The sequence below is a fragment of the Branchiostoma floridae genome, chromosome 17 (genome assembly GCF_000003815.2).
Source record: "Branchiostoma floridae strain S238N-H82 chromosome 17, Bfl_VNyyK, whole genome shotgun sequence".
NCBI lineage: Eukaryota > Metazoa > Chordata > Leptocardii > Amphioxiformes > Branchiostomatidae > Branchiostoma > Branchiostoma floridae.
Window position 1 is genome coordinate 4,901,352 of NC_049995.1, and position 27,757 is coordinate 4,929,108.

The following is a 27,757-nucleotide window of genomic DNA, read 5'->3' on the forward strand; positions in this document are numbered from 1 at the left end:
TCACACCAACCGCCCCCCCCCATCAGCTTTGATAACAGCATTGGCCTGCTCGTGTGCCTGGTCAATAGCCATTCCAGAGAAATCACGTCTTGACTTGTGAACAACAAACTTTCCACTCTCAAACTCCTCGGCCAGCTGTGGATGCTTCTCTTTCAGGGTCAACATGTCTTTGAGATGGATGGGGAGCCAACGTGCATACTTTGTGTTGTTGTTGGCGAAGAAGTATGGAATGAGCTCAGCCAATGCCTGGCAATACAGGTTGAAGTTGGCTTCCCTAAATGCTCGGATCAGTAGCAGGATCACGAGCTCCATCGACAGCACCAAACTCCAGAACTGAAACTGGGGACTCTGCAGCTTGCGGCTATCACACCAAGCATCAAAGCTCAGCAGTTCCTCAGAGTTGTCAGCTGCCTCGGTACAATAGTCACTGTAGGCTGCCTTCATTAGTTGGTAGAGACTACATGCTGTTATCTGGTGAGCCTGGCGTGTCCTGGTGATGCTTGCTGCTGATAGGAAAGATTCTGCAGTCCCAGAGGATGCCACCCCTGCCTCCACGAGGGCCCACGTCCAGCCACTGCCCTGTAGAATTGTTCCAACTGACCTCAGTGCAGCCAACTCAATGTGTAGGCCTCCAAACATCATGACAAACTTATCCTCACCATACTGCTCAGGCCAGTGCCACTGGATTTGCTTTGCCAATGCATAGATTGGCTGGTCAGCAGTCATGACAGGTATCTGGCCTGGATTCAGGAAAGTTACAGTCTCCATGACTTTGTCCATAACATGTCTGATAGTAGCAACCGAGTGGGCTGGATCTCGAAAGAGAGGTAACAGTGACGTTACGCTAACCTCAACTTTAGGGCTTCTCTTCTGGGAGGCATGGTGGGCTGACCAGGTCAGATTCACTGCTCCGTCTGTTTCTTCTTCCACACTGACTTTCTCCAGCCACGCATACTCTAGTGCCAATTGTGGTCCTAACAGAGTATTGTCTTGAACTGTCTGCACACCATGGCTTCGTGGAGGCGAAGGGTTTTTCTTTGTGAAGAAGGCTGGACGAATATTGGTATAGAACTCGGGCAGTTCTGGAACTTTCTTCACTTTCTCCTCACCAAGCCTCAGCGTCAGAGGTTCCCGAAATTCACCCTGATTACCTTCTGTTGGGAGCTGGAAAGCTGAAATGCTGGTGCCATGGAAAGAGGTGGTTGCAGTTGTTGCAGTAGGATTGTGGTCTATGTTGTCCATGGCTGTTATGGTGAACAGCCCTCTCCTCAGAGCGTGTGGGCAGACCACACCATCCTCTATGTACCTGTTAATGCTTGCATCTCCAAGCTGTGCAGATATCTCCAGTACCCTGTCATACGGAATACCAAGACCATGATCATGAAGCATGTTCACCAGCAACTTCTTTCTGGTCTTGGCATATATGGACATTCCCATGTAAATGGGAAATGGCGTTTCCCGATCTTTGGAATGCCTGTGAGTCGATGCTCCTTCCTTGTATCTTGTGTAGCAGTTGTACTGCAACAGCTGTGCAATTGCAAGGTCTGACTTTGAAGCACCAAATCTCAGTTGTGATTTAATGTCAGCCCCATGCTCAATCATGCCCACGAATTGAAGGAGGCTGGGTGGAATGGCATTTTCAATGCCCTCATGAAACGTTCCTTCGAACGAAAACTTGTGGTCCAGCATGTGTCTCCTTAAGATCGTGGCTGCTTTGGCAAGAGTCATGGCATCGGTGTAGTTAGAGGCTTGTGACAGGGAAAAGCCAACATCTTTTCGGAAAGCCAGCAGAACGTCTCTTCCCTTCTTGTGAGCTTCCAGCTCAGGCAATTCAGCCAACAGCTTGTCCTTCAGTCTGGTGCAGTTAACATCCGGTGTCTCCATCCCCAACTGTTGTAGACGCTGTTTGTACAGATTAACCATATCTGCCAGCTTGAATATTGTAGGTCCCTCAAAACTGAGTTTGGTCTCCACTATGTAGGTAACAAGCTCTGAAAATGCCAGTGGGTAGACATCCTGCTTCTGGCTCTGCTCTCTTTGTTCGACATTTCTCAGGTAGGCTCTCTCTCTGTTGTACAGGGATGTCAAGCATGCAGGATGATACTTGAGCTCCTGTGCTACGACGTCTCCACCACTCAGTATTTTCAGCAGTCTTCCATCCTTTAGAGTTGTAGCACAGTCATTGACTCTTTTGTTAAGCTTCATGGTCATGGCATGTCTCAGTTCTAATGCAGGTTCTTCTTGTTCACAAAGAAAGCACTCAGATTCCAGACCGTCACGGCTGGTTCTTCGCAGTTTGGTTTGTCCTTCTTCTGACTGAGAAGTTTGAAGCCCATGTCTTCTCTTTCTTGCCCTCTCCAGTTTGGTGTTGTTGAATAGATAACGGCAGCTTTGGTGGTACTGTGCCTTGTTTCTCCTCAGTGTTTCTTCTATTTCACCGCCTTCATCCAGTCTGGTTGGGTCGAGAACAATGGGCATCTCATGGAGGGCATGGAACAGGGGGACGTTGGTTGCAATCATTGTGTAGCCATCCTGTTCGGGTGAGTAACGTATGGGTGGGGATTTCAGATCCTCATTACCCTTCTCCTCTTGGCAAATACAACATTTGCTCCAGTTAGTTTTCCACTTTGATGATCCGGGAACTGATCTTGCCATCTTGTTGGGTAATGAGTGAATTAAAGCAGTAATGCCGAGCGATTCTCCTTTTACTACCTTTAGTATGATTATACACATTCAGATGAGATACAAGTAGGTTCAGACAAATTCTACATTTAGCCCTATAGTTCATTCAGTGCCATTCAAGTAAACACTGAACTCCATGCTAAGTTTCACGGCAGTGTGATGTCACCAGTAAGCCATGGCTGTGCCTTGACGTCAGGCTGCCTCCACGATCCGCCATTGTGTCGGTGGTGGGTCCGAAGCTAGGACAGGAAACAACGGTGTACAACCACTCTATTCTGCGAATTTCTGTCTCTCACCTCTTCCTCAGTGGCTGTGCATCAATTCAGTCCTCTTTCCTGAGATAAGGTCCACATTAACCAGCCTGGGGTGTTGTCTTTATGCTCAATGTGTAGGAACCTGTCATGCTGTGTCACTCACTGAGATTTTCCCGCCAAAAACTAACTCGTTCCCAGGATTGTTTGCTTTTGCTTTTCCCAGCATGCTTTGCACAGAAAATATGTTCTTCTTCCCAGGACTGTCTGTGTGATAAACAGAGACACTTGTAGCCCTCATGCAGCAGTATACATTTTAAAATGTAATCCACAAAAGACTCGCACAGGCATATTATTGGAATGAGTGGTTTAATAGGACGCAGTGGAGAAGTGTCGAAACCCTTTGTGTGCTACCCTCACCTCGTCTATTTGAAACAGCCCATGACCTCAACGCAAGCGGCTAGGGAAACCAAACTCACGTCACTTCTTCCTTACCCCAATAGCTTTCTACCACATAAAAATCATGACTGTAGCATGTTTAAAACAGGAGATACAAAGCCCGGAAGGTCTGCTGCAGTACCAAAAAGCGCCCCTAGGGGGCGCCAAAAGTCAAATCAAGTGGCCCGCGTACTTTTTCAAGAGAGTAGTATCACATGAGTATTTGTACTAAGTTTGGCGCTTGTATCACAATTAGAGTTGAACATTTAGCTTTCCCATAGTCAAGAACCTACTTTTGGACATTTCAAACGTCCGGAGTTGTTCCGCTTCACATTCGTCAGCGGCAAAAAACCGTTGCTGCAGTTCCAACGCAAGCTGCTAGGGAGACCAAACTTACATCACTTCGTCCTTACTCCAACAGCTTCCTACCACATAAAAATCATGACTGTAGCATGTCTAGAACAGGAGATACAAAGTCCGGAAGGTCTGCTGCAGTACCAAAAAGCGCCCCTAGGGCAATTCGGCAGCGGCAAAAAAACGCCGCTGTAGTTCCAACACAAGCCGCTAGGGAAACCAAACTTACGTCACTTGTTCCTTACCCTACCAGCTTTCTACCACATAAAAATCATGACTGTAGCATGTTTAGAACAGGAGATACAAAGCCCGGAAGGTCTGCTGCAGTACCAAAACGCGCCGCTAGGGGGCGCCGAAAGTCAAATCAAGTGGCCCGCGTACTTTTTCAAAACAGTAAAGTCCAATGAGTATCTGTACCAAGTTTGGTGCTTGTATCACAAAGTGAAAGATTCCTCCAAAATTTGATGTTATCTGCCCCACTAGGACCTAGAATGAATGTTTTCGAAATGTTTGTGTTTCACGGCAGTGATAAAGGTGCATACCATATTGCGATACAGTGTACGGAGTTGACGTATGGCACTGGTGACGTTATCAACAACCATGTTGGCTTCATCCATCAGCCTCTCAATTTCCCCCATTGTCAACTGCTGCAAATCAGCGATGCCTGCGACACAACTTATATAAATGAATTTCATTATGAGCAAATTCATTATTGTTGAATGCTGAAATATTCTATCCCTTATATTATGATCTTAAAGAATCATTAAGATTAAAGGACGATCGATTTAGTGTATATTATTGTAACATTTACGTTGACAGAAAAATGCACGTCTGGACCTACTCTCGTGCTCTCTCGCGAGACTAGGTCACTCCGTGAACAAGATGTGCTGCAAAGCATAAATATTTGGAGGTATGTCTCTATGCCTTTAAAGACCGTCACTGTCTGAAGACAAATGTAGTAAAAGAAACATGCGCACCTCTTCTCTGTCTAGCTGGTGCAGGCGACGTTCTTTGGCACACTCCCAGCTGAAGCCTGATGCTGCTGAAGATGCTGACATACGGCATGCACAAATCGGCTCGTGATGAACAGACTGCCGTTTGAAAAGTGACCTGAAACAAATTGATGCTTGATATAGGATACAGAAGAATTATTGTACACAACCAGAATGTACTTACTTTGCTTACGTTTTGTTGTCTATCAGACACCTACATCACAGCTTTTGATTGGAGTTCTGCTTCCCGCCGCTATATGACGCCGATGTAGGTGGCGCTTTTGCGACGAGAAGACAATCCCAAACGTGGCAAAGTAAGAAATTTGATACGTGAAGGTAAGAAATTATCATGAATCACATTTTCTTACCTTCACACCGCCAGGAATGGCAGTGATGACATACTTGAAAACGACTTGTGCGATGTCCAGTATCTGCAGGTTTTCTTCTGTAGGTCCAACATCTTCCTCCGCTGTTTAAAGGAATAATGTTCAGTACTCATGTGGACATTTTGTACTAAATTAACCAGCCAGGATACAAAAAGAGCAAATCTTTACAAAATGAGCAAGAATGAAATGGGATTCTAGTAGTCTTTATATATCATCATTCTTGTTCTAGGACTAAAATAGTAAAACGTCATTAAACCTTACCAAAGAAGGGATTTGTGATGTTAAATGTCTTTCTCCATGACCCCAACCCAAGGGTCAGCTGGTAATTACAAGGATCAATCCTTGCAAAGGCTCCAAAAGACTGTTTGGTGAACTTAAGATCCAGCTCGACACAGCACGTCACTCCCAGACAGTTCTCTTCAAAGAAGCAGTGCATGTTCTGTGGTAGATGGCGTCTTAGGTCAGGACATCCTGCAAGTTTTCAAAATGTCATTCAATTTAAACATGATTACATTTTGCTACTTACATTTGCTAGAAGAAGTATAAAACTGGCAAACAGACTAAACATAGAATTGTCAGCTTAACAAATCCGCAAGTGTTTCCAACATGAAGAGGTACTAGGATCAAATTTCGGATTTCAGGCCAACGACCACTATTGCTTTTTAGGGATCAAAATTTACCAATCACTTCACAACGCAAACTCGCGAGAGTAAGACACGTGATCTTATTTCACACGTGATCTTACTGAGTTTACGGTCTGAAGTCATTGGTCATTATTGCTCCTGAAGAAGGCCACAGTGGTCGCTGAAAATTTGATCCGGCCATGTAAACCTTAGTATTGGAAGAAAGATTAGCATTGCACTGTGATAACAGATAAGATTCTATGAAAAAGTTTGCCAGATATAGGATAAAACGGTTAAGTTGGAATATTTACGGTTCTCTGGCTTCCTGTAGTTCTCCAGCAGCCTAAGTCTGGAACCAGTGGTAGGGTGTCCTCTGTCACGTAGTATTCTCTTCAGGGCAGCATCATCCAGTGTCTCAGGGACGGGACAAGATGTCTTCTCCATGTGAAATAATTCCTAATGATAAACACATAATTATCCTCACCTAACCCATATATATAACAATGGGATACATTTGCATGGGATATATGAAGTCACCGTTATTCTATTACCTGAAAGGTAAATTTTGCATTCAGATTGGCCTTCCAATTCATTCCATCAGTTTTAATAAAAATGCTGCACAGGAAATGTATCATAGCCCTGTACGTATATCATGCCCCCATTTGGGGTAACTTGGACTTCATCATGCTTTAGACTACATAACATTAAAGCATAAAATGTACAGACAATCAAATAAAACTTTGTGATATGAAGAAAATCGTGTTTACACCCAGATAATTTTGCTAGTAATGATGCTACAAGATTCAACGAGTATTACAAACCTGAACGCTCTCTAAAGCCTGTTCAAGCTGAGCCTTGGCATCCCCAAGTCCAGTTGACACCATGAAATCGAAGACTTGAGGGAGTTTCACACTTCGGAAGTCAAAATTGAGTAGCGACACGCTCTCCGTAAGGTCTGGGAGGTTCAAGTTGCTCGCAAAATCTTCGTGAAGAAAAGAGTCATTGGTCAAGGTGGGATTGTATGAAGTCTGTAGAACCTTTTCAATACATTTATATGGTACTAAAAGCTAGAGTTTACAAGGTGTGCTGTACAGTTTACAGTTATTGACATAGTTAAAAATTTGTTACATTTTAGATTTCCTCGTTAGTGCGATCAAGAGATTTAAAATCATCTTTGCTAATTTTAGGACAAAATAGATGCACAAGATCAATGGCTAATGAAAAACCTGGTACAACTCATTTTCTTGAATAAAGACATTCAGGTAAAAAGTAAGGGTATACATAAAATGCTTTCTTTTCTTACCCATTGCTTGACCAAACCCAATGCTCAGATCTGGAAACGCTATACTCAGATCTGGAACCTGAAGATTAGAGAGATCCAGTCCTGCACTGAAATCTGGAACCTGGAGATTAGACAGTTGATCCAGCCCTGCACTGAAATCTGGAACCTGGAGATTAGACAGTTGATCCAGCCCTGCACTGAAATCTGGAACCTGAAGATCAGACAAATCTGGTACGAGTCTGTCAGGTGAAAGGTCCAATTCGCTAACTGCGTCAAAGATTCCAATATCCATGATTAGCTCCTGTGAAGAAGAATGATAAAAGGATTCAGACATTCCACATATAAAATGCATACATCTTAAAATATAGGATCAAGACGTTGTGCAAGTCTCATTTTCTGAGAATTACAAGTCCCTGAAGAAAAACAAGGAACTTTACTCTGTTTATTACGGCATGGTGCAATTTTCTATCTTTATGGACGATCCATTCGTAAATTCTTAACATGATGAAGGTAAACAAACAAGTAAACTCTTTAGATCACATCTAATACAGAGGCACAAAATACAAATTTCTTGATCTTGTTAGAGATAAGACAAAAAACTCTGTAAACAGAACATAATGTAAAATAATTACCGGCACGAAGATAAGGCTATAGTCTGCACAATCCACCTCCAAGCTCGGAAGTACCAGGCCTCTCTTTTCCATGAAGCGTGTAGGGTCCACTAAACCTCCAGTCTTGGTGTTTCTGATCGCTAAGTGAATGTGGTTAGGCTGGCAGTCAGAGGAGGACACCGTTCCAATAAGGGTTCCCTTGAATACCTACGAATGTAAAACATTATGTTAATGTCCGACTCATGAATTCAATAGTGTGCTAATAGTTGGTCCAGTTTGTGCATACTGCAATAAACGCTCTTGGACACTCAAATCTTGTTATTACTATATTTTCACTCTTCATTTATTTAACTTGGGAGTTTCAGGCATAGAAGGCTATTTAAAAAGGGTGTTTTAACTTGCACGTAAAAATGAATATTGGTTGGGTGCAATTTTATGTATTCTTATGTTATTAGCTGCCTACTGGAAATGTGTTTTTTCATTGGTTGACATTCTCGTTTAGTATTGGCACTTATACTGATAAGTACATTATGTGTTTGTTTTTTCTTCTTTTTTTTTATGTCTGGCCTATAACTGGCCACATGAAATTAAGAAACGACGCATAATAAGATTCAAAAGCATATAAGACATTTGACGCAACAAAACAAATCATCACCTTCGGTCTTTTTTTCAGTCAGGAAATGAAAAACGTTAAGACACTAGTAGCAGTAGATAAATCTAATTCGAAGAGACTTAAACAATGGCGAAGAACGCCTGGCATAGGAAACAACTATAAAATCAGCTTACCCTTTTCCCCTCTTTCCCTGGGACCATATCAACATTGCCAATGATGACGTCAAGTTTTTCCATCGCGTCCGTCGTGATTGTTACTTGGTGATTTCCGGTCCTTCTCACAATACCGGAAAAGGGTGCTCCGATCTGTAACAAAGGAGTGAAGTATCATCACCTAGACAAAAGGCTTGTCAAGGAAGCAATTGAAAATTTATTGGTCAACTATAAAACTGAGTTGTTATCATATGATATCATAATAAGTACATAAAAGTCGCACAAAATCAAGTTGGTTTGGAAATGCTCATTTTGAACTTGAACCAACAACAGAAGGTGAAAAACAACAGAGGAATGTTATTATCATGTTAACGATAACATAGCCTGGTATCCAGCCTTAATGTAGCTCCCGAGTTTCTTCTCTCCCCTTCGCAATTGAGGAGAGAGGAGACTCGGGAGCTATATTACGGCTGGATACCAGGCTAACATTAACAAGCATTATGCCAAATGAACATCTGGACATTTGCACGTGGTTAATATCTTTGATTGCACCAAACCACCACATGTGCATGTTGTGTACAAACTGTACATGTGAAGAATAAATACGAAGACTATGGTATAGCTTACTTGCTGTCCTGCTCCTGCCTCAAGGAGCACACCTTGCTCCGCATAACGACCTCCTCCGGTGCTCGGGTAGAAGCCGTCCCCACAGGTGGGGGACTCAAGGTACTTCCTGGGAAAATCCTGATCTGCCTTGTTCCCGAAGATTTGCTCCACAAGGGACTTGGCTTCATCGTAACTAAAATTTAGAAAAAGACCAGTATTATGTTGGAACAAATAAACTTGATTGAGAAATGTCTGTTTCGCTTTTGAACGGGAATGGAACTTTTGTGCTTAATAGATTAAGGAAGCTATTGTAAAATACATTTCATGTACAAAAATGCGTCTAAAACAGCGATGGTATGATATTTCCTGATGCCTTCTGAACGGTCTCACTAAACAGTGAAAACAACCAAAAACAACCGAAAATGCTTTCGGTATTTAGTGAGACCCCTTCTGATTTAGTCTTTCGCCGTCACAAGTGATTTAATGATAGACTTAGTGCATCGATGCATATGTAAAGTGACCGCATAAAAATCACATATTGATGTCTTTTGTATCTAAAGTCCGTTTAACAGTGGTGACTGCCTGATAGCCGTCCTTAATGGATTTGATGATGTCCACTGTCTCATTGTACGCAGATAAGAACGCTACAGGAATGCGACGGACTTCTGCCACGGAACCAACCAGTCCGTCCATGAGTCCACGAAGCTCCGTGACAATCTGTTGCCTTAGTACGGTCTTGGAAAGATTACCAAACACGAGGGATAAATATAAAAGAGGCATCATTCTATATACTATTTTCATCAGGACAAGTGGTATGAAATGATATGAACATTTATTGACTTTTACATTTATTTGTCTAAGTACGTACACGGTCTGGAAAAATCGCCAAACACAAGGGGTAACAACAAAGAGACATAAACCTATGATATATTCATCAGTACAGGTGGTATAAAATGATATGAAAATGTTAACATTTCTTTGTGGTAAGTCTACATTTTAAGGAAATTCTGAGATATAATTAACCCCAGGTACACAGAAACTTACGATATTAACTCCATAAAACCGTATAGTTATATCTGTAGCCTCTACTTGCTGCACCGCCCAGTCGTCCAGTTCCAAGAGAGAGTCCAGGGCAACTGAGATGTCGTCATCAATCTTTGAGAGATCTTGTTGTAGGTTCATCCAGTGAAGTGTTTTGTCTGGAACAAACATTGAAAAAAAATAGTAATGACTTATGGAGATTATCTTTAGATGTATAATCGCTGTACAGGGTCAGAATTGTCTTTCCGTCTGGAATTCCAAACATTCCTGTGGACACATTCCTGCCGACAGGTCACAATTCTCTACCATTTGGCTCGCCCCTGAGGCGTCGCCAAAAGCTATGCAAGTCTGTAATTCATGAAGAAGTCTCGTCATACCTTCATTGAACAACAAAGCCTTCTCGATACGTTCTTTTGCCTCGAGGACACCGGCGACTGCAAATTTAATCCTGAAACAAGAGTCCGTAGATTAAAAATCTCTGTGAATTTATCATTGATAGAGCTTGCGGTTTGGGTTGAAATATTTGATATTACCTGTACCAGAAAAACAATTTCTTTTAAACCTGATTCTATGTATGTTTACAACGGGTAGTTGAAATTGGTTATCATAACACTAGGCAGTAACAAAGGAATATAGAATCTTAGCTGGAGTCCTCTGAACAACAAAGCACGCAGAGACGTCGGTAGTGTTATATTCCGCTAACTCGCGGTTACTTACAGTGTTACTCCTTTGTAGATATCCTCAATGGCAGTCGCTGGAGTCTTGATCAGGCGTTCTATGGAAGAGACCACCATCCTCACGCCTGTTTCAATCTGCTTGGCAGCCCAAGGCAGAGTGATAGTGACCGCATCTGCTATAGACTGACAAGAGGGATAGCTATTAAAGAAGTTACCATTCGCTGGGACACAATGCTGGGACACAAGGCTAGGATGTTTCTATAAAGATCCAAAGACAAATAATAAAAAATTCGTTCTGGTCAAAGTTTTAAATTCGTGTACAATACATGTAATTATAAAGTAATCTTGCATGAGTTTAACCTTAGCCTGGAATCCAAATAAATGGTAGAGGCCTCTCCGCAATTGTGGGAGCTATAATATTCTTGGCTTCCAGGCTATTTTAGCCTACTTATTGTAATGAAAAAAATCGTATACTGCACAAAAACAGATGCTAAACTCAAAATTTCATTTTTAGTTTTTATATATGCAGCCATATCTTAGTTTCACAAGCAAGATGTTCCATGCTCACATGATAGAACTCCATGACTTCGGCCTTGATGTCACTGATGAGGGAGCTAACCCGGTGGACCACTTGCTTCACGTTCTCTACGACTGGTGGAAGGTTCGTGTACTCGCCAGATTTCCTGATGAAGACTTTTGCCTTTACTCTGAAGTCTCGCACCTGGTTGGGGAGGTTTTCTACAGCCTCTATCATGTCCCGGAAGATGCCGTCTATAGATCCTGTCGTTCTGTTAAAAGGTTGTGAGTTATTGTTTTATCTATCTATTCATTCTTCTCAAGACGGGCGGGTGGCCCCTACAACTTTTGAAAGTTGATTTCCAAGGGGCCCCTCCATACATGTAAACAAGACAAAAAACGTGTTACCGGCATTCAGTCAAAGTTAACACACCAGTAGACAACACACAGTAGATAACCGAGGCATACTAGATTTGCACATGTTAGCTCAGTTCATTTCATTTCAGCATCGTGGCGTAGACTTTAAGTCCCATTTATGAGACCTTTATTGACTGATTCAGATAGATAGTGAATACCATTGAATAGTGCATGTTTCCCCACACGAACACATTTTGGCTGGATGAAAAAAAGGCAAAACTGATGTATGGAGCTAATGAATAAAAACTGCATATGGATATAGGGCTATGGAAATTTTGAGTCATTTCACATTGGTCGAGTCATTTCACATTCACGAGTCGACCAATGCAACAGTGTTGCGGGAGGGTCTAAGGTCTAAGGTAAGGTCACATTGCACTAGATAATACCACTACCCACCTTGACAGAAGACGCTTGAAACGGATGATGTTGTCTTTTATACTGTTAACGACTTTGTTGATAGAGCCGTCAAACAGCTTTACCAACCGGAACACCTCTTCAAAGTTAAATTCCTGTGGAGTGATAATATTTTTTTAAATCAACACATATATTAGGAAAAACTACATCGCAAAATTAAAAAGGCAACAGCTGTGAGCAAATATCATATCATCACCCTTGCGATGACAAAAGAATGTTCCGAATTAACACTTTGCAGCAATTAACCATTCCAATGTTACCTTTTACCAAGCATTGACTAACCCAACATTACCACAATACAAATACAAAATGAATGCCTCAATTACCAACCATACAAGAAACCTCCTGCAAAATCAAGAGCCACAAATTACCCCTAACACATCTCTAGCGCGAACGCACTGCTAAACAGTCGAGGAAGCAGGAAAAACAACACATTTCTCTCACATACCTGTGGTATGGAGTGAAATACATTTCATTCTAATTACGTTGCATCTTTGACAAACGACATACCTGGAAAACGTTGAAGTCGTATTCTGCCTTTCCTCTGTAACAGATTTTTGCATCAAGGAATTTCAAGTCGATATTGATGAGCCCGATGTGCACCTTGGCATACGCCATGTCGAATGCGTCCACTGAGAACCTGCCTGACAACGGTTCTGTTCAACGAATGACAACATTGGGATAGTTACTTACTCAATTGGATACACTGAAGAATGGATCAAACTACTGTTACAGTAGTGGATGGCAAAATAGTAGAATAGCGACGAAAGCTGCCAAGACGAAAAACATATAAAGCATTTTAGACACACAGCTATAGCTACTACATTGCTCCGTATCCATAAGCACTTGCCAGGCAACAGGTTAATATGTGTTCCATTCCATGCTATCTTTTCGTGAATTCAACGTCTAATTCATATTGCGACCGTATGACTCGTTGCAGAAAATGTACCTACTGCATATAAATCTATCTGATCTACCTAAGGTTGTGACAGCCATATACGTACACGTAGAAGCCAGCTAACTTAACAATATTTAACGCCATATTATGCAAAACTATATTAAAGAAATTCGTTGTTTTTGCCGGTGTTTATCTTATTCATCTCCTGACAGTTGGTCAGAGGAATTCAACTCTTTTTTTTTTTTTATATAACTTTTTATTGATTTTTCAAACACAAGATACACATATCATACATAGAGCGATAATACTGAAAGTACATATAGGACACAAAAGATAAATAAAACCAGAAAACAATGAGGATAACTTATAGCAGTGTACACATTTGTATATAACAAGGAAATGGTAAACAGAAGTTGTATATATGTTATTCACTATTCACTGTTTTAACGATAGAGCTATTTTCCCCCATTTACCAAAGTGTTCTTTTATCTTATCCATCCTTTTTGCTATAATATATTCTAGCCTATGGAAGTATGACATATATGAAATAAAGGCTTGTAAATTAAGAGAGCGTTGACGGTTCTTGAAAATAAAGTGTTTGCCAAGAAGGATAATCATATTGGCAGAAACTGGGCACCGACAATTCAAATCACCAAAGATAACTTTAAACAGGTTCAGATTTAAATGTTCCCCCGTATTGATGAAAAACTCTTTTCATGCTTAACCAAATTACACGAAATTTGATCCGGAAGTAGATGTTTTGTGGTATTTTCAGACCAAGATGTATTTTTTTAGCTGTTATCAAAACCAGATGACCTGAAATCCGTGTCCCTTGGACGTATGTCTTCATGTGCAGGACCTAAATTCACATTTTGGCAAGTACTTTTGGGAGAGATTTTCCAAAAAATAGTTTCAAGTACATTAATGATATTACTTCTGGAACACTAATTATCGGCTTGAAATATGTACTAATAGCTTTATAGTTGTTAATAGTGTCATTTACAGATTGCACAAAAGTTGTAATTTTGCCTAAGGTCTTATAGTGTACTTTCATTGTTAACTTGCTAGAATAAACAACATTCAGAAATTTGAGTCTTCGAACAGTGGCAAATCTGATGATGGGAAACCTAGAGTTTGAGCCATGGACAATAACCATGATAACCGTTGCTATTGAATGTATGAATAAATTTCCTCTTACTGAGATCCAGCTCCATCTTGTTCCTGATAACCAGACCCATGGACGCGCCGATATTGCTCGAACCAATCCGCTTATGCCAATCGTAACTCGGCGTCTCTAGTTTGAAGTAGAATGGCTTGAACAGCTTGTTGAGTTGATCATTCACGCCCCTCTTTTCTCTTAGTTCCTCAATGGCCGTCTGGTTCAGATACCTATACACGGAAAAAGCCAATAGATTCAATATTTTTTTGGTAACTTTCTTGTGTTAATTGAATTTTATGAATTTATCGCTGATTCCGACTTATGCATTTTCCTACCTGTGCCCAAAAGCCAACTGAAAACAGGAAATCAGATATGCTATTCTGTGACCGTTACCCTAATTTCCTGTCATCGTTCCCGACATACAAAGAGTGTACGTATGTGTGTAAAGACAGTACAGATAGACAGACGTATCATTAAACATAACATACGTGGCAAATCTCTCACGTGCCTATGCCTATGTTAAGGTGCAATCTCACCGAACGTGGGGCACGCTTGCGGTATTGCGGAATTATTAAAAATCGAAGAAAATAACAACCAGTGACGCAGTGAACTAACGCAGCAATGCCGTAAGCGTGCCCCACGTCCGGTGAGAGTGCACTTTTAGTATGATACAACCATGTCTATGAACACTCACACAAACACACACACTAACAAACATAAACACCAAAAACAATAGGTGAACATTGTATGGACGCTAAAGGGCATGGTTATCAACTTAAAGCGTGTCCATATTTCAGATTACCTGTCGTTAATTTGTCTCTGAGCTGTTTGGAGTTTGGAGGCCTTCGGGTGACTCAGGTAGTCCAGAGCGGCAGCGTACCGTACATGTCCCACAGGGTCATCTAGGGCCACACGCAGGATCTCCTCTGCTGCCTACGGAGAAGTGGAATGAAATATTTAGAGCTTTTGTAAATGTTATGAAAATGGCTTACATGTTTACATAATCTATGCATGCATCATAAACTTACACATAGTACATCTTACTGTCAATACGTTCAGGTAGTAAAGAGGCACGATTAACAGTTGAAGGCTGATAAAGAAACAGAAGAAAACTGCTTACCTGCTCATGGTGGTAGTTTTTCAGTGCAGTCATGCTGGTCCTCTTCAGAATCGAGGGTGATTCAGTACTATTCACGTAGGAAACTAAGTACTCATAGGATTTGTCCATCCCAGCGTTCCCCAGGGCGCCAAGGATTGTAGCCTTCTCGTGGTTGTGACTCCTGTACTCCTCTTCTGTCAGTACTGATCTCAGCTGGCGGTGCTTCCATGGATCTTAAGAAAAAAAATACGTATGTTAAATTTTAAGCACCCAAGACCGCACTTCAAAAGCACGTGTACAGAATAACTTTAAGGAAAATAGCGAATGCCCGAGTACCCAAGTGAAGAACTGAGAAAACGGAAATGATACAGCCATGTGTCACAGTCGTCGGGACCAACCAAGGAACCGCTCAGGGACGAAGAAAGAGGGGTACGCAACGGAAAAGAGTCTAGGATCTTGATAATGGGAATGCATGTTGCTAAATGGTGCATAGAAGCACAGACATCATAGAAGGGTAATGAAACGGATCTTATGTAATACCGCAAAGATTTTAAGTTTGGCTTTGATTCGTCAGTGAGTCTGTCCGTCTAAAGATGTTTGTAGTCATCATCATCGGTCGACGTGATCAAATGTAGACATGTTCGCACATGTCTACACACGACGGGGTTATACCGCCCCTTACGGGGTGACATACCCTTTCGTAGGCTAATTACAAGACGGGGATGCGCCAGGTCTCCCGTCCGGGTGAATGATGTAATTCACCATGTGGCTGATACGAGACAGAGGTTCGCCAGGCCTCCATCCGGGTGATTTGAAGTGAATCACCAACTCCCGACAGAAGGATTTGCACCAACGCACACCGCACCATCGCACGTGTGGGGGTTCTTTAACGTGCATGGGGTATGGCTCTCCCCATACACGGGACCTCCATTTAACGTCCTATCCGAGGGACGACTCATTTTTCACTTGAGTAAAGTGAGGAAAGTCGTGTAAAGTGCCTTTCCCAAGGGCACAAGACCGGCAACACGGTAGGCGGATTCGAACCGGCGACCTCTCGATCACGGGCCGAATACAATACCACTGTGCTACGCGGCCCCACTTTGTAGTAGCACTTATACAATCCAACAAAGTAAGGTGTAGCCTTAAAGCAAAAACGCGTTCAAAACTTCCTGACTTACCGTGTATCTCCACCATCCCGTGGAGTCGGTCGATGATCGTGTGTGCTCGTACTGGGTCGGTGGCGTGTAGTTTTCCCGCCAGAGCCCCGAGCAGTAGATGTGTTCGTGTCCATACGTGTCGTCCGTCCTGGTCATCTGGTGGTAACATTCAACATGCGTAAGTCTCACTGATGAAAACTAGTGGATGCTAGTTGAAACGTTTCCAAAATCATAGCCAGTTGCTTGAGTAACTGCTTTTTGGAGTACTTTATTACCTGGATGTCTAACTTTCATCGACGAATATTCAACATATGCCTGAACACTTCAGCTACTATAGATAATGCCACAGGAAACCATCTAATTTCTACATATGGGTATATGTATACTTAATGGCCGGACATCTGTGGATATAGAGATGAATTGTCTCCTCCTGTCTGACATTGGAACAGCGCCAAACCAATTTCTTCAATTGTACTTTTACACTGTTTGTACCTTTAAGTTACATTCTGGCAAGCAGCACATTGTCATCGGTAAATACTGAGAAATAGTGACATACCATCATATTCCATCTTCCAGGTGAAGCACATGTTTTCCACCGTGTCAATGACGATCTGCGAAAGTAATTACACAATGTACGTGAACTGTTTCAACATCAAACGAACTTTTAAGGACGCCTTAGGGGTGGAGCCGATAGTATAGGGCCGACGGTTTGTGACTTAGACTAAAAATTCCTGGCATGCATTCTCTAGTGAATTAATATATTGTTATGTGCTGTTTAAACTGCTTTCCGTATTGACAAGAACCAAATCATCATGTAACATGATTTTCATATAATTTTAGTCCAATATATATGCAATTGGCTATAACGGACTATAGCATCAGCGGATATCATAAGACTATACCTTTGGTGCCGGACCTTCCAACCCAAAGAAATGGAAAAGTGCTCTCAGGACCAACTTAGCATCCCTTTGCTGAGGCGTCAGGACCAACGTCGTCATCAGGTAGAGGGAGTCGTTCGTTGCCATGGCACCCAGAGCGTCAGTAATGGCGTCACGGTTTTCCTTGGCTTCCTCTGATGTTGGGTTGACCGTTATGTACTTGTTAGCCACTCGGGTCAGATCGTCCGGGGAGAGATGCTCGAGCGCCTCCATGATGTTGTGAAAACAGGAGATCCTTTCTTGCGATTCTGCAACAGTTCACATAACAGAATTATTTTGCAGATGCTACCAAAACCTACAAAATTTCTTCGCGGATGTCAAAACGTCTATCATATGATGAGACCGCACACGTCTTTGAAACAACAACATTTGATTAGATAACGATTAAGTGGTTCATATCAACGCATTTGTGACTGCAAACGTTACACCCTGTCATCATCATCATCATCTTACAATACCCTGTACAATCCGTAAAGAGGGTATCTTACTGAGCCATGCACGCCTGTTTGCGACAACTTTGCGAATTTATCGCCGATGTTACCTTGCGGTAAAACAGCGTAGAAAATCTCGCTTTATGTAAACCTGACCACTATATTTGTATCCTGGATATATAGTTAGACATATAAGCCGTCGGGCTCACCTTTAGGTCGCACAGTTCTCATACATGTCAAGTTGCCAACTATAGCCTCTTCTTGGTCTTGCAACTTCATAATACGTTTCGGTGGCTTAAAGAAAGGATAAAAGAGGTGTCAGAATGATATCGCCTGGAAAATACGTTTCAAACCGTAGCGTTTGCACACACACACACACACACACACACACACACACTCACACACTCACACGCACACCCAGACACACGCACACACACTTACACGAACACACACACACGAGCGCGCGCGCGCGCGCGTGAATGCACACACATCACACGTATACACAGATAGTCAGCTTATCTTTAATCATCACATAATTGCAGACTATTTGAACCCACCTCATCAATTACAAGAGAACCATGCTTGAAAGTTGCAGGAACACCTTCCTGGACATCTGGTTTGTCGGCGGGTATGACTTGTAGGAGCTTCAGGTGTCCATCTGATTCAGCTGTCATCAGTGGTATTTCTGTATAAATGGAACAAAGTATGGGGTCTATAAACAAGATTCTATAACGCATTTTAGATATCATACATCAGACCATGCAACTGTTTGGGTTTGGCAGTAATGAAGACACGACCTAACTTACCGAAATCTTCATCCTGAAGCTCTTGTAGTTTCGCCGGATCCCCTGGTATACCAGCATTGGGATTAAATCTGGAATTTGCGAAACGAGAGATCAAGTTTAAAGCATGATTACTCATTATACTTCGTGTACATGTGGTTGTGCATGTGTGTCATTTCTTACATTTCTATCATTTGATCAATAATCCATAGTCCAAGGTGTCGTAATCGGTACCTGTGTTACAGGAAAGAGCTTTGAAAGTCAAGCACCTTGGCTACAGTTAAGTCTTGCAGTTAACTCATAACAAAACATGTCTAAATAAAATATTGGAGTCTTACCCTGGCGTTGAATGCCTTGGTGATGAAAACTTTTCCGTTGTTTGCACTGTGTGAGGAACCTCATGCGCCGCATGGTAGAGAATTTGCTATAAAGTCATGAAACGATAAGTATCAACAGCAGCCTAATGACAATAACAGCCGAAAGAGAGCCTTCTCAAGGAGATTGCAGGCCCGGGTTGCCTTACTGAATACATAATATCATAATTATTTCCTCGTTACCAAAGACGCTGTGAGTTTTCATATAAACTTGTCATCTTCGACATTTTTTACCGAACTTTATTTAACCTTGATACAGCTTTTTCAAGATTTCAAGATTGCAATATCAAAGCATTGCGACAATTTTGTAGTTCTGGAAAAAAGGTTGAGCTAGTTTTAAAGAAAGGGCATTTTGACCTCTTTGTGTTGGAAACTAGCTACACCTTTTCCGTCAATGTTGATTATCTTTAACAAGTGAACTTGAAAGCTTTTTCTGTAGCTTATCGTCTTTGTTTAAAGAACCATCAAATTATATATTTCCTTACCTTTTCGTTTTTAGCCTCTGCGTTCCGAACGGCGTGACCGTGTTTTGTTCTAGTGAACGCAATTCCGTCTGGAGTGATCTTACCGACATAGGACAGGTCATCTTCACCTAAGTGATAATGGTAAATACACAAATAATAAATGCACTTCAGGTAATTTTCAAACATTTTGGAATGATTGGATGAAAAGTTGTCTAGAGTTTTCCGTACCTTCGTGTCCAGTCTCTCTCACAATGTAGGACCAAGGTCTTCCATGTCTCATGGTCTGAAACATTCGCAGGAAATATGTTATTACAAAGATACAAGACAGATAAAACTTATTGATATTTCTAGATATCACTTGTAGTAACAATATAAAAACGGATCGATGAAAACAATATGTCCACAGTACAGTCATGTATAATTTTCGATAGAGCTAATCATAGCAATAAAAAGTGTCATCAGCATCAAAATAAGCCATCCAATTAGTAAGTCAAAAGCGTTCTTCGTTAGTACACGAAGTACGCTGCCTGGCAGTTCGCAAGCTGTTTTGGGCACTTTTGGGCGTGATCCCTACGTGGCCTGGGCGGGGGGTGAATTTAAGTCGTTAAAATGAACCCGGGACCCGGTGTGACAGCGTTCTCGCCCCCCCGTGATCTCGCCCCCCCGGGGGCGAAATCACTAGCGATCTCGCCCCCCCGGGGCGAAATCACTAGCGATCTCGCCCTCCCCGGTTAGTGATCTCGCCCCCCTACCTCGCCCCCCTTTAGCGATTTCGCCCCCCCCCCAAAAAAAACGGGTTTACATGATATTGTAGAAGTTGATTGGTATAAATCACACAATGCAGTTTCAGAATGATATAAGTACACGAGTTTGATACATAACTCCATCCATAGTATTAATATTAACGTAAGTACATGGCAATAAGATAGTTGAACTTGTTTCAGACAAGGAGGGTTGGGTCCCTTGTATTCCCTTTATTGCATGTACCTGAGTCTCGACATGAGAGATATTTCATTGTATTCACCTGTCCTCAAGCAACCTATATATCTCCAATATGAAGCCTCTATTATGAATTGACCACAAAAGAACTATGTCATGTCTTTATTGATTATGCAAATAAAGTATTCATTAGAATAATGCACATTTTGGTGTATGCACCTGGCCAAGGGGTATATTCACCTTCAATATGACTGTTTTTCTAGTATTTAGAAACTGGTACGTTATATGCACCTACCCTATGGATATCTTCACCTCCAATATGACTGTTTTTCTAGTATTTAGGAACTGGTGTTTTACCCGTGTTTCTTAAGACTGGTACTTTACCAGTTTTTTGTAGCATTTAGCAACAGGTATATGAACTTGTGCGTAGATAGTGTTTATAATGAGAAACTATTATTCAATTGTGTTTTTATTAGTGCTTTGGAAATGTTTCCTGCACAAGAAAGAAAATACTGTGACAAATTGAAAACATATAGCTGACGTATTCCGTGCCATAGACGGTTTTGATTTATACGTTCACAATAGCATTGTTTTCTATGCCACCTCTGCCATGTCAGCTGCAAAAAATGTCCTTTCAATGTAGTGTTTGCACCGAACAAGGTATGACACCTTACGGTAATAAGGTGCCATATAGGTACCAGGTAACACACCAACTATGTTACTCCCAGGTGCAGTATAGTACCAGGTAGCGCACCTAATATGTAGTAACCAGCAGCTGCTCTTAAGACCCCTCCGAGGAATACTAGTAATGTTGGGGGGGGGGGGCGAAAACGCTAAAGGGGGGCGAAAACGCTAGTGATCTCGCCCCCCGGGGGGGCGAGATCGCTGGGGGGGCGAGATCGCTGTCACACCGGTAACAAGTAGACCCCGTGACCTATCCGTTAGGGGAAAACGAAGGGTACCCCCGGTATCCGGCAGGCCACCGGGGCAAGTTTGTGGCATCGGATCCCGACCGAGGCCACATCCCTGACGGGCACCGGTGCAGTTGGGACCTAAGCCTTACAACTACTACGTTTAATAATATCCCAATAAGGATAAATAAGGCAGATAAGAAAGCTAACCTCAGGAGTAGTGTGCAAACGTGCCGACAGAAGTCCTACCAAGACCTTCTTTGTGGCCAACACGTGGTGATGTTCATCATGGGGATGGTACACGCGCACAACTTCACCGTGTTTTGTCACTGTGAACAGAAACCTGACAGGAACAATGAAAGTCTTTAAATATCGAAGAAACGTAAATGTCTAGTACTTAAAACTTAATATTACAAAAGAAAAGACAATGTGATGATGGATTCCAACAATCATCGTTTAGCATGAAAGTGGCACGTTTTAAGAATAGTGATCAAAGAACAGGAAAAATATACAGTACCTGTTGTCGTAGTCCAAGTCATCGAGTAAAGCTTGGTTTCCTGTAAAACGGCACAGTTTAACGTAGTATCAGCAATGAACTGGCTTCCAGATGCACATAGAAGCTTACACGAACGCACAAGTACTCACAAATTTAAAACTTTCAAATTAGTTTCCTAGGCTTACATTTTTGATAGTGTGACACAGACTCGTACACACATACACACGCATGCACACACACACACATGTGCGCTTCCTCTCTCTCTCTCTCTCTCTCTCTCTCTGTGCATGTGTGTGTGTGATGAACATAGTGATTGAATGTGCGTGCGTGTACATGTGTGTGTGTGTGTGTTTGACTGCATGTGGGGGGGGGGGCGGATGTACGTGTGTTTGTGTGTGTGGAATTTTCAGAACTATGGTCTGTAGTCTTGTCCTACCATCTCTCCGTATCATCTCCTGAACGACGTTGTTCGCGACCAGCTCACAGACGGTGCCGTTCTCCTCATCATGCCGTAAGGGTATGACGCTGAACTGGTAAAAGAGACAGCGTTAACAGAAATACAAGTCTGCTTTTAAGTAACATATTACTGATATGTTTAGCTACCCCATACCTTCACCACTCTCATTCATATTCACATTAATTTAAATTTTGTTCCAATGTGTTATCTATGGCTAGTGATCTAATAATTCAATTTACTATTCCCACGCAATATGCATACCTACATGTAATTATGTCCTATTCGGCTGTCTTCAAGATACCAAATGTAAACGCAATAACACGCTTTAAAGTTACTGATCTTCTATGCCTATAGGGGTGGGTATAGCGATACAGAAAAGTCAGGAACAGGTACTGTTCATGTTCAGGGAATCAGTTCCAGGTCAAGGCCAGAATCTGGACCTTTACTAATTGTCTGAGAAAAGTTGTTAAGGGGCGATACTCAATCCTCACTTGCGTTTTAGAATCATATCTTCATGTAACAATGCTACGTTTGACTATAGAACTTGGAAGAAATGACTGTAAACTCTACTCTTCTTCGCTCTTGTTAATTCTTTCGACCGGCAAGCCTTGCCCTAAACGTGTGAACGCCTGTCGATATGGTCTTGTCATTTTAAAAATCGGTCCAAGATCCGGTCTACTTATTTTTCAGGTCCGGCTTTTTCGGACATGTCCAACACGAAAACAAGGGTCTGTACCGACGTACGATGTACTGGTACCAATCCCTAGTACGTTGTCTTTGAAAACAGGTGAGTGAAAGCGCACATAGTCTTGGCTTCACAGAAAAACATTTTTTTTCAAGTTTTGGTTATTGATCTGTATTTTAACCAATCGATATAAACTCAACACAAAACGTTGGTCAGTTAAGTATCCTTTTAATACTTTGCGTCGAAACGTTATACATCATAGGAGAGCTCGCTCATTGCGTTGGCGTGGTTGTATTTGGGTACCAGGTTTACTTATGTGAGAAGTTGCCTATAAAATGCCGAAATGTCCCTTGATCATATGTCCGTTGTTTTTATGATTAGCATTATGTATTTCATCATTAAAAACGTGTATATTTTATTTAGAATGATACTAGTACTGCTTGTTTTGGCCACGCTGTAGCACAACAAAAACCGTTACTTTTTGGTTAGAGGGTCGCCCATGAGAAGTGCAAAATTTACCCTTAGGCTATCAACCTCTAACACTGTTGGTAGGGAGATTTTGGGCTCTGTTGTTCGACCTTTAAATGGGAATCATATGATAAATGCGGTGATATTGTAATTGTTTACCGACAAGCTCTTCAATCATACACAATGCCATACAATTTGTACTGCTACAACAGAGGAGTGGGTAATTAGATCGAAGTTTTCGAACTTCAAAGTTTTTGCTGACTGCAGATTTCGTTGATACTGCTGTTGCCCAAACAAGGAAGGTTGCTAGGGAAAAGTGCCACTGCTGCGATAACGTTTCCTTACAGTTTGAGACATTTCATGAACGCCTTTTAGTTAGTGTAAATATCCCATTGTGCTCCAAGACATAAACCGCAAAATTTGTTGCCCATTTTTTTGCAATTTATCGATCTTACACCGGTAATCTTTGTCCTGAACACCTTCTGATCATGCAACCTTTGTCCGGCTCACACAAACAACTCGGCTCATAATTTTCTTTGATTGACGGGGGCACTATACAAACAAGGAAGGTTTCTAAGGGAAAAGAACACGTCTGGCTGAAAACCATTATATGAGTGCGTATTTATCACGGGAACCGATCTCTAGATCTACCTGTGGGTTTGAACAAGCCGCAGTAAATAATAGACTTGCTGACTTTACCGATAACATTGTGTTTGGAAAACGTGACCCGTTTGCTTGTTCAAATATCAAGAGTCTGACTTCTGTGTGTTTTGTGCGAAGACTGTGGTATGGGTGACTGTGATCCTGGTAATGATTAGCTTTGATTGGATGCCCTTTGAAAAACATGTCTTTTGTGTCGATCTTAGGATGTCTGGGCGCTGACTGACTGTTGTATATTGGTAATTAAAAGTGTTCTGTAGACAGTGGAATAGCGAATTCATCAGCAAGTCAAAAGACTGTTCACATAGGAATCCACTAAGTATGCCCTAAGTTGGGGCGGTTTTTCCGGCACTATTCGCGAGATTTTTTTCAGGTCTTTGATGAATAGAATTCTGACACGTTGATAATAAGACCATATTTATATAAAACGCATTCATGCTGTCCATAAAGCTTTCACGTTTTGCATTACAGCCTGTAAATTTGGCAAGGTGGTTTCGCAAATGTACCTTTTTTTTTGCAAGCTACGGATGACGGGATACCCTAAATCGGCATGATTTTGTATTTCTGTTCTCCTGAAAGGTTGTTGAAGGAATAGGTAGGCAGAAAGAAGTATTGAATCATATAATGTTCTAGCTTTTTCTGATAGTTAAATGTCGACTTTGCATACTTATCTCCTTACGGAGAAGGCATGTATCTTGTGTTATCCAGCTCGTGTTGCGTTAGGGTGCGGTAACGTATGTCGTGCGGTCGTTGTACGATTTTGATGCCATATGAGTTTCAAGCAGGCCGTGACATAACCAACCACCGACAAGGATCTAAAACAGTATTTTGTGTGCCAAGGCAGAACTATGAACTTCACAGGAGCATACATTTTTGTCCTCTAAAATGCCCGAAGTTAGCGATCGTACGTCGATTGTACGACCTATGTAAATGCGCCCTTATACCCGCCTCACATTATATACGATCTTCGGACGTACTTCGCGATGCCAGGAAAGTCGTCTGATTTTAAGATCTTAAGATGGTCTTGCGTATTTTTCTCCCAAAATCTGTCCCCCTCACATATAAGTGAGCCTCGTGCGATCGACGGTGAATAAATCTATGATAATGAAACTCCCATGACCTCTTGCATGCGGGCAAGGGAACACAAAACGTTCCTCAAAAAAGGCAAGAGATCAATAAATGTTGCTTATTTTGTTGTCGGAATCTTTTTAACCAATGAATGGAATGCGCGGGCATAATAGAAATGACACAAGAAAGGAAAGTGTGTCACAAAGCCAGCCTACATACTGCCACAGGGGCCACAATGTTAGAATTACCCTCACATTCCCAGAAAGTCAACATTTGTAAACAATCGTAAGTCGGGTGAACGTCGCCCGAACGTCGCCCGACTAACGGGCGTTCGCCATCCGATTTGCGCTCGATGATTAATAACTATGTCTGTGCTCGCCTATCGGTCTTCAATCGTTGGATTGACCCAAGACTATTGACCGATACCCTTGCGAGGTACGCACGATTTGCACGCACGATCTGCGACTCGGTAACGAGCTCTGCGATCTCTGAGATCTCCTGCGACTTGTCGTTTCTGTTAAGAACATGTTTCGCTGCACCGCGACCGTCGTAAAACTTCTGAAAATTGCCGGAGATCCCTAAAAATCGCAAGATGATCGTGAGAACACCGGACGTCTTACTCGTAAACTAGTCTTCCGATCGAATCGCGCCTAATGTGAGGGGGGTATTAGGAGACCTGTTTCCAAACTTTAAAAGATCATAATAAAACAACGACACCGCAGTCATTTCCTTTTCATAGATCTGTGCCAATCACATTTTATGCCTTAACTAATACTAAGACACTGTATATAGTAGAGTGGACTCATTCTTCAGCTAACCGACATCTATCACACCGCGGTCATCCCACAGTAAGACATCCGGAGCCGCATAGTTTAAGAAATTTTATGCCAAATTTGGACACTACAGCGTGAACGAGCATTCTTCCTGGCTACGCTTCCTTGTACAAACAACGTAGTCACTGGGTAGATTTCCGGAGATTTCTCAGGGTCTTATACATACCCACCCTACCTCGTAAAAGTTAAACATAAAGCCCCCTTCACACGAGAGCACGAATGAGCCGGAATGCCGTCGGAATGAATATTATTTTCTATTCCTGGCAATTCCTGGCAATTCATAGTGTGTTCTAACTGCATTCCAGCTATTCGTGCCCGTTCTTTTGGCTAGCCCGAAAGTTTTTGACTTGTCAAAAACTGTCGAGGTGCATTCGAAGAAATGGAGAAATATCGAATGGCATTCATAGTGGATTCTAAGTGTATTCTATTCGAATCCTGCCCGAATGTGGCCGAAAGAATATCTGGAATGTAGTCGGAATGTCTAGAATACACTACAAATGCACAGGAATAGAAAAGAATTTTCATTCTGACGGCATTATGGCTTATTCCTTCTCGTATGAAGGGGATTTAAAGCCTATTTGGAATTCCCACCCGAATGGCCCCGAATGTGGCACAAGTTTTGCAAATAATTCATTCCGGCTGGTTCTGCTCGATTCCTGCTGATTCGGTTTCAGTGTGAAGGCACTATAAGATATGACATTGTTCGCTCGTTGAGCCATTTTAATGAGGATAACAGCCGCTGTTTCAAAGTGTTTCAAAGTGTTGACCTACACCATTGTTCGAAAGAGAACCACGGCCGTCTTCGCGCGCGAAACATTTTTTGTGGATCAAAGGTGCGCTAATGAAAGAAGACGACAGCGGTGTTAACAGTGACGTGCGTTGACGTAATCCATCCCTGCTCTAGCACTATAGACAAACTCTAGAGTGTCAGAAGATTGTCTATAGTGCTAGCATACTGCCAAGGACCTTTATCTAATGAAGCATTTAGAGAACCTTTTTCCGGCACGTTCACGTATTTGGAGGTCACTTATCTATGCATTCGCCGTTAATATTGCTTATAATGAACAAAAGTTATACAACCCACTACCTTCCACAAGCAATATCAGTAGTTAATATAGAAATCAATTCATTTGAATGACGTTTGACGTAGATTGTTCACTTCTACATAACTAAAATATGAAGTATCAATCATTTGCCAGTAACTACAGCAGCCATTGCTCATTACATATGCCAAGAAGTTTGAAGACAGGACAGGACAGGACATAATAACTGGATTCCAAATTTTATGACAATGCATCCGCAGTTTCTTGTAAGCCTAGCTCACGGTCCAATCGCAAACTTTGGAAGTTTTCCGGAAAATCTCAAGATTGTTTTAAAGCCTTTTGAGGGTTTTTTCCAAACTTCAAGATTTAAACAAAAAACTCCAGATTGTCTGAATTCAAGAATCCCGCGAGCTGTTGACCCACAGTCTAATTTTATTGATGATAAACCTTGTGCTGCGTGCCATCTACTGTCGTTTCTGTAAAAGACATACAAGATCTTAAGGCGATGTTAAGTGAGATTATTAAGACGTGTTGCGTCCCTACCTGCGCCTTGGTCACTACGTGGCTGACATCATGAACAACTGTTGTGGCCCTGTAGTCGTAGTCGTATCGTGCTCCCGTCTTGTAGTTAACAAGATTTGCAGACGACAGGTTACAGAAGTGTGCAAGGAGCCACAACCACAGCAGACACAGGCGCCTCCCGGCCATTTCGAGCTCTTCAAGCCCGCTCGCTCAACAGGTCGACGCTCAGCACTTGTATGTTTTTCTTCTGGGTTTGGGGACCGAGCAAAACTAAAGCAGTTGGTCAGAGAGTCCACTATGCAGTGCGTCCACGTCCCG

The 27,757-nt window shown here is 42.0% G+C and overlaps 1 protein-coding gene across 1 annotated transcript; it reads right to left on the minus strand.

Annotated features, from left to right (window-relative positions):
- On the minus strand, window positions 1-27,757 carry LOC118404967. Its single transcript, XM_035804366.1, has 34 exons — window positions 27,461-27,757; window positions 22,140-22,233; window positions 21,725-21,764; window positions 21,418-21,550; window positions 19,586-19,640; window positions 19,379-19,485; window positions 18,858-18,943; window positions 18,544-18,611; window positions 18,295-18,422; window positions 17,947-18,031; window positions 17,271-17,554; window positions 16,925-16,979; window positions 16,390-16,524; window positions 15,233-15,444; window positions 14,915-15,045; window positions 14,152-14,342; window positions 12,566-12,711; window positions 12,038-12,150; window positions 11,277-11,496; window positions 10,749-10,891; window positions 10,409-10,479; window positions 10,035-10,189; window positions 9,526-9,725; window positions 9,012-9,183; window positions 8,406-8,537; window positions 7,641-7,826; window positions 7,220-7,309; window positions 7,030-7,174; window positions 6,548-6,708; window positions 6,038-6,182; window positions 5,365-5,574; window positions 5,086-5,186; window positions 4,703-4,835; window positions 1-2,588 (listed from the first exon to the last, which is right to left on the minus strand). Exons 1-34 carry the CDS (start codon window positions 27,623-27,625, stop codon window positions 1-3), a joined length of 7,080 nt encoding a protein of 2,359 aa, XP_035660259.1. The 5' UTR covers window positions 27,626-27,757.